Source organism: Cynoglossus semilaevis, chromosome 4 (genome assembly GCF_000523025.1).
Source record: "Cynoglossus semilaevis isolate Cse_v1.0 chromosome 4, Cse_v1.0, whole genome shotgun sequence".
Taxonomy (NCBI): domain Eukaryota; kingdom Metazoa; phylum Chordata; class Actinopteri; order Pleuronectiformes; family Cynoglossidae; genus Cynoglossus; species Cynoglossus semilaevis.
The window spans coordinates 1,449,221-1,456,721 of NC_024310.1; the positions used below are offsets into that span (position 1 = coordinate 1,449,221).

The 7,501-nt window shown below is 42.8% G+C and overlaps 2 protein-coding genes across 2 annotated transcripts in view; both read right to left on the reverse strand.

Moving 5' to 3' along the window:
• The window catches only part of barx2 (BARX homeobox 2), an 11,306-nt gene extending 8,022 nt beyond the window's left edge, over nt 1–3,284 (reverse strand). The window contains exon 1 of the mRNA XM_008308503.1: nt 2,986–3,284. Coding sequence (XP_008306725.1) covers nt 2,986–3,172 — 187 coding nt within the window. The 5' untranslated portion in view covers nt 3,173–3,284. The remainder of the gene's footprint in view (nt 1–2,985) is intronic.
• Nucleotides 3,285–6,246: 2,962 nt separating this feature from the next.
• The window catches only part of rbm7 (RNA binding motif protein 7), a 4,042-nt gene continuing 2,787 nt past the window's right edge, over nt 6,247–7,501 (reverse strand). The window contains exons 4-5 of the mRNA XM_008308502.3: nt 7,208–7,289; nt 6,247–7,032 (exon numbers count right to left, since the gene is read on the reverse strand). Coding sequence (XP_008306724.1) covers nt 6,682–7,032; nt 7,208–7,289 — 433 coding nt within the window. The 3' untranslated portion in view covers nt 6,247–6,681. The remainder of the gene's footprint in view (nt 7,033–7,207; nt 7,290–7,501) is intronic.

Consider the following 7,501-nt stretch of genomic DNA (forward strand, 5'->3'; position numbering starts at 1 on the left):
GGAGCAAGCAAACACCGATACTGTTGATACGGACAGCCGGAATGGGGATGGGGAGGGGGGGGGGGGGGTTAGCAAGTGCACCTTGGAAAAATTACAGAAGACATACCTGCTAAGAATAACCAACCAAGACACGCGGGACCCTTCATTAAACCCCCCCCCAATTTACCCCAGTGGATCTTTGATCTACTGATCACCTGCACCCACTGTGGCTCAATCAATCAACCAATCAATCAATCAATCAACCAGTCAGCCAATCAGTTTGCCGAGGTGATTTTCATGATCCAGTGACAGTGGCATGTTCACATTCTCACCTGCATGAAAAGGTCATTGTGTTTCATGTGTCATTTGTCTTTTGTACAGAAAGCAACAACGAACCAGTCATATCTGAGCGGTGACTGTGAGTGTGCTGTGATTGGTCAACACCGGTGGCAGCTCGGCTTCACCTCCGATAAAACTGCTTTTTTTGTGTCTTTAGATGTAAAAACGTAAGTCGGTCTGGACACGAAGGTCACCCCGTAACTGCTCCGACAGAGGGCTCCACCTCCAGGTCACGACACAGCGGAGCGACTCACTCAGAGGTTTTGACTTTACCACCACCAGCAGCAGCAGCAGCAGCAGCAGCAGCAGCAGCAGCAGCAGCAGTTTTCCCAGGCAGACGGGCTGTGTTCCTCTGAGAGAGAACGATGTTCAACATAAGCCTTAACTGTTTAATGTGAAACCTGATCCACAAACGTCTTCCTGTGCAGCTGAAATCAGCCTGTAGCACAAACTGCTCTGAGAGTTTAATTTATTGCCGGTCCTTTGTTCCTGCAGAGAAATCCGATGGCAGCGATTGTGTGGAAATGACGGGGAGATGACAGGTTGATATGCAGTATCTTTAGCTGCTGAATGGCTGATGTGTGCATGGCAGCAGCATGTGTGTGAGTCAGTCAGTCAGTCTGTGTGTGTGTGTGTGTGTGTTGACATGGGTGTAATCGACCTTTTTAGGGCTGCCTTAGCCTTAATGGGAGAGTGCATTGTGTGCAGCAGATTAGAGGTTAAGATTTGATGAAAACTCTTTTTGCTCATTTGGATTTATATAAACCCTCGGCCGGGACCTGTTGACTCAGCCACGGCCCACAGGCTGCACACACTCCTACTTTGGTGTTTTCTTTTTCTTTTTCAGCAGCCTGTCAGGTGAGATTATACCTCAGGTGATCCTAATCTCTCTCTCTCTCTCTCTCTCTCTCTCTCTCTGCCTTCCCTCCAAAACAGCACTAAAAGCCCTGCCCTGGGTCCTGCTGAGAGACGGGACTCCAGATGAAATATTATAACCTGCCATTACGTCAGTCTGTGTTTAGCCACAAGTTCAGGACTCATCGTTAATGATCCTGCTCAAACTGACACGGAATTAACTCCAGTCAGATTGAGCCACCGACGTCAAGGCGACGTGTTTTTATCCCACGCCTGGATCAAAACAGAAACATAATAAAATAAAATAAAAAATCTTACTTGAAATGTTTAACTATCATCCCTGAGATTTTGAAGTGATAAACATGAAATGTCATCTGTTACAGCTGCTCCAGACAGAATTACACACATGGCACCACTGTCCTTCAGCGGCCTCCTCTGGCAGCAGATGGTCATAGCACCCACTCCTGTGCAGCCAACTTTCATTGAGGCTGAAGGTTAAAAAAAACCTTTGCATTAGTCAAACAGTTTTTTGTTTTTTATATATAACTAGTGAAGTAGAGAAAGTTTGGCACGGTGTTCTCCAAACCTGCCCCCCCCCAACCACCCCGGCTTCTATATCAAGCACTACAAGCCATTGATGTGAGGGGACTATAGTGTGTCTCACACCCCCGCGGCTACAAATAAGTGTTGGGCACGGTGTTCTGAAATGCAGGGCGGGTGGGTCACTCTATCCATGCATCCGAACTGCTGGCTGCCAAAAGTGCGGCCACAGTGCCCTCTAGCACGCACTGCTGCGCGGCTCCTGCCAGAGACATGTGGGGGAATCACGGGCCCTATTTTTATTCACCCATCGCTGTCATCATCAGATTGCAGGGGCTATTATTTTAGACTTTGGAGCAATTATCCTAATGGTTAGTGGTAGCTTGAAGCACAGCCCCCGAGTTGTTTGGATTCGCGTGGAATTGAAGAATGAAGCATCAATCAGGGGCTATTGTTTTGACCATGGCACCTGTGGAGGGGCAGTTGAACTTTGACAGAATATTATCTATTTATCTGTCTATTATCTATCTATCTGTCTATTTATCTGTCTTTCTATCTTGAACTTTTTGTTTATTTTTAAACTGTACATAATTATATAATTGAAATATTTTGTAATATTAATTTAACAATATACCAATCTGCATATGTGATGCTGGAGTTTACGTCATTACAAACCTAAATCATAGACAAATACATTTGCGTGTATATGTGAATATCACGCACATGCAAATATATATATATATATATAATTATTTTTTTAGTAAATTATAGGCTGCCGTGTGTCCTCAGTGTCTGCTTGATTAACAACAGACACTTTTAGTTAAGGAGTTCACCATCCTGCCCTGAAGCATCACCGACAGCCCTGACTGTCAACACTGAACAATAGTCTACTGTGATTGAGGAAAAGTGCGACTGGAAGCGAGCAGCCATTTGGTGTCATTTGTTTAATTGTCCACTAATAATAGTCCCGTCAAATTAGATGACGCAAAAAAAAACCCGCATGTGCGGATTGGAAAGGTTGGCAAAATAAAGTGTGGTTTTCAGACAAGAACATCACAGTGAGTTATGGTTTTTTTATAATGGAAACCGAAAATTATTTTAATTAAAAAAAACATTTTTTAACCCATTAGTCGAAACACTTGCGCATCAAGAGTGAACGTATCTCCGAAAGTCAAATGAAAAAAAAATTTAAAAAAAGAGAAATAAACCATTGACATTTACTATTGATGATATTTTCATTTTCTACATGTGGAAATAAAAGTGTCTTCTTACCCGAACACGAATGCAGAGGCTTCGGCCGCACAATGAGCGACGGACACATGGAGTAGAGAGAAAGTTTCTCGAAATAATCACACGTCTCCTTGGAGAGAATCTCGTCGATCATGAAGGTCTTGTAGCGCCGCCTGGCAGCTTTCAGCTGCGCCGGGGACGACAGCCGTAGCTCGGCTTGACAGTGCATGATCTGCCGCTGCGGGTGCGCCGTGCGCCGCGCGCTTCTCTCTTCACCTGCGGCACAGTGAGTCTGTGTTCGGGGAGCGCGCGTGGGTCTCCTGCGGACTGGAGGAGAAGAAGAAGAAAGTTCACGCGTCCAAGTGACTCATGGTCGATGTGTCGAACCCGCAGCTTCGGCTCAAAGTGTCGCGTCCGCAGCAGGAACCTTGAACTTGAACTGCGCTGCGGGGATGAAGTGTGTGAGTGTGTGAGTGTGTGTCTGAGTGCGCACACCCACTGGTTTATAAACCATCTGTGAACACATCACTGCTGCCGCATCTGTCCAAGCTCTCTCTCTCTCTCTCTCTCTCTCTCTCTCTCTCTCTCTGACACACACTCATAAATATTCTTGTGCTAACATTCAAGTTTCCACCTTCTGAACAACCAGAAACACGACCAAATATTGCCCAACTCCCTTTTGATGTTCTTGTCTACAAACGTCACGTGGTCCCGGACAGATCTGATCAATAATATTACTATAAAATCCTAATATTATTAATAATGGAATATTTCATAGAGGTTTCAGGAAGAGTACGTTTAATTAAAACTTAATTTAAATGGTCTCTTATAGACTATGAATTGATTGATTGTTTTGTAGAATTTTGCGTTTAGTATTAAAATAATAAACAGTTTCTCTCATTTTTTTATATTCTTCGTGAGGCTAACAAAATGGTACATAACTTTATTTTTCTCTTTCATAATATTGGGTAATTGTTTTTCATCCGTATAAATAACAATTTAAAAAATAATAATATCATCCGTATAAATAACAATTTAAAAAAAGAAGCAACATCAGTAATAAAAAATAATAATCATAGTATTCGGTGTCCGTTGTTAAGATAAACAGATAAACATTCTGTTAAAGTCCGTGGTGTCTTTTTATTTTCTCTGCTTTACTGTTTATAAATAAGTGTTTTTTTCGCTCAAAACTTGATACAAAGTTCATTTTACTTTAACAAACTTTACGTTTCATTTTCAGATAATTGACCTGTCCCTGGTTTTTGTCTTTATTCTGTTTTCTTTATTAACACGGTTCCCGTCGTTGACAGTCACAGAAATGACGTCAGTCGAGCAACAACGAACCGCCAATAAAACAAAGGTTTCTGCCTCTAAAACAAAGATTCTCCACATACCTGCAGCCACGGTTACTGCAGTAAATGTGACAATAATATAGTAACATCAGAGAAGTTCAGTTAGACTGACGTATAGACACATAAATAAAGTCTGACAATATTTGCCTGTTAAAACACTAAATAAATAAATAGTTGTGAATATTTTCTTTTAATTAAAGATTTCCCTTTATTTCAGTATTAACTGATCTGATTTTATTTTTTAATCTCTCAGATGTTTAACTTGGTTTAAACGGTGCGTTAAGGGAACGAACGTGTTGTTTTCTTTGTGGAAATTGGACCTAAATATTTGTAATATAATTAGTAACTGAATTAGAAATTCATAAATTCTAGGAGGATTTTATTTATAATAATGTTAGAAATAAATGTCACGTTCACAGATTAACGGCTGTGTGAGCTCCATAGGGCGGGAAGATTTTTTTTTTTAATTTTTATTTTTTCATCATTATGGAAAAATAAAAAGCAAAGTCGAAAATTCAACAAATGGATTAGAAATAAATGTTTAGATGACGTCATCTCAACCTGATCGACCCCGTTCGTTTCTGGAAAATTAGGGCCTTGAGCAGGTGAAGGAGCCTAGAGCAGGTTTTTTTTTTTTTTTTTTTTTTTAATATATAATATATCTTCAACGGCTGTGGCACCGACGAACTCAACAACCTGAGGAGGAGCCAAGGCCCAGGAAGAGCAGAGGAGCCTGGGTTTGGGTAGCGGGTCTGCAGGGCTCACGGAGATGGGGACACCGCTTCTATATAAGTCCACACGGCAGCAGCCTCTCTCTTCTCTCTCCCCTGTCTCTAATCCGCCCGACACCCGGGGGGGGGGGGGGGGGGGGGGGGGGGGGGGGGGGGGGGGGGGGGGGGGGGGGGGGGGAGGCTGGAGACGCCAGAAAGATCAACCAATTAGAGAAGCTATGCCACGGACACAAGTATAATAAAGGGGCTTCCGAGTAGCGACACCGAGCGGAGGATAAAGACGATGTGTTTGGTAGCATCAGGGTGTAATCTGAGTCCCCGCACAGATTAGGTTCAGAGCCCGGCCTGGTGCAAATGCATGTGAACCTGAGTTCTATTCACAAGGATAAGTAGTCACCCACAGCAGGGGTCGCTGTTGTGAGAGACTAGAAGACCTGTAGACTGTGACCTTAATGGATGTCGCTGCTTTAACGAACCCGTAGTGACGTCATCGTGTGTGAAAGGATCAAGATGACACAATAAGCATGTTCCCAAAATCAAACCAGTGGGGGGAAAAAAAATCGTGGTGCAAAGAGTTCACTAATAAATCTGGACTGGATATTGTCATTATTATTATTATTATTATTGTCGTGTTCGACTGCAGTGATAATGAAATAAAACCCAGGTCTAACTGCCTGCCGTAAAACGAACAGAGTGGGTGTCAAATCCCCCTAAACACTCGAGAGCATCCCGAATAGAAAGGTCAGGTAGAGGAGCTGACCATGTGGCTCTGTTATATTTAACATCTTAATTAATTCAATGGAAGTGGATGTGTGTGGCGCCACCTATAGATTACCTCATAACCGCTGCACAAGTGTATTAGTTACACAAGAGCCATTTATAGGTACAGATAAGGCCATGTGTGTGTGTGTGTGTCATCAACATACAATAGCTGACTCTGTTAACCCCGTCACATGCACAACGAGGCCTGTAAATAGCATTCAATGATGTGGAGCCTGGACTTTAGGAATTAGAAATGGCTGTCATATAAACACACACACACTGTGATTTATAGTGATAAAAATGTTTCATTGTAAAACAACTCATCTTACAGGTTGACTTTGGGAAAATAAAAAAATTAAAAAAAATCTTTTTTTTTTTTTTACAAAGAATTGAACAATAAAAAAAAGTCCAGTTACTGCAGTAAAAGATGTGCTGGTGAGTTATTGATCCATTATTGATTTTTCTTTTTTTTTTTCAGAAATACCTGATACGTTTTTAAAATTCTGGCAGGAATAATTTAAAACAATATGCATAAAATAAAAACTGTCATTTAAGTCATAAACCTTTTTTTTTTTTCTATCCACCAGGTACTTCCCTAAAACTGATTTCCGTTCTTTTTTCGTCGAGCTCAAGCTTTCATCAACAGTTCTCTGCCACATTTCCGTGAGGACAAACTCACGCGACGGTGGTCTAGAAATTTAAAAGCGCCTTAAAAATTAACAAACAAAAATATACATCTTCTGAGGCATACGGTTCTGAGCCTCAGTGGAATCGTATACAAACATCCTGAGCGAGTGAGTGCTGAGTTCAGTGACATATTCCCTCGTCTTCTCTGGGATATTTGTGGAGAACTTCAGTCTTTGCACAGAACCCCCCCTCCCCCGTGACGTGTGTCAGTACCGCCGCCATCTATTATCGCTGTGGCCGCTGCCGCCCCTGTTGTCTTGTGGCCTGTAACTGCCTCGGCTCTGTTGCTGACGGTTGCTGCTCCTGTCCCCCTGGTGGCTGTAGTTGTCCCGGCCGTGGCCGGACTGCTGGTGGCGGCTGGGGCCCGGCTCCTCCGAGAAGCGATGGTTCCTGCTGCCGCTGTTTGAGTGGTACAGGTGTTGCTGGTAGTGAGCGTTACTGTGTTGCCTCGAGCTGCCGGAATGTCCTGCAGGAGACAGCTGGCTCTGCATGGACTTGGAGTAGCTGCCATTTTGGTATTCCAGCTGCTGCATGTGGGCCTGCCGCATGTTGTTCACCTGCAGAAGATGGAAGATGATGAAAAAAAAAAAATACCTGCAGATGATGGAAAAAAAAAAAAATGTTAGCATCACGTCATGCAACAGAGGATGAAGAAAGAAGCATCCACTCTACATCCAACATGAACTACAGCAGTTCATCTTGTAACAGTGGTGTCGTGGAGGTAAAGGTTACCATGACATGTTTTTGCAGACTCCCACAGCCGGAATAAGACCTCGATGGTTGAGAAGGTGGAGAACTAAAATGGTCTGGTGCCCTGCAAGAGTAAAGGGTTAGGGTTTAGACAAATGATCAAAGAGTCAATTGTACAAGTGATGTCATTCTGTGAACGATGGCCAAGAATTCAAAGCAGCGACACAGTAATTATCCACGGAGCCACATCCGTACAAACACACTGTGCCAGGAGTGACATTACCAAAGAAATCAAGGTGATGTTACATCTTTTCTTGTTTGTTTCAATGATAAGAT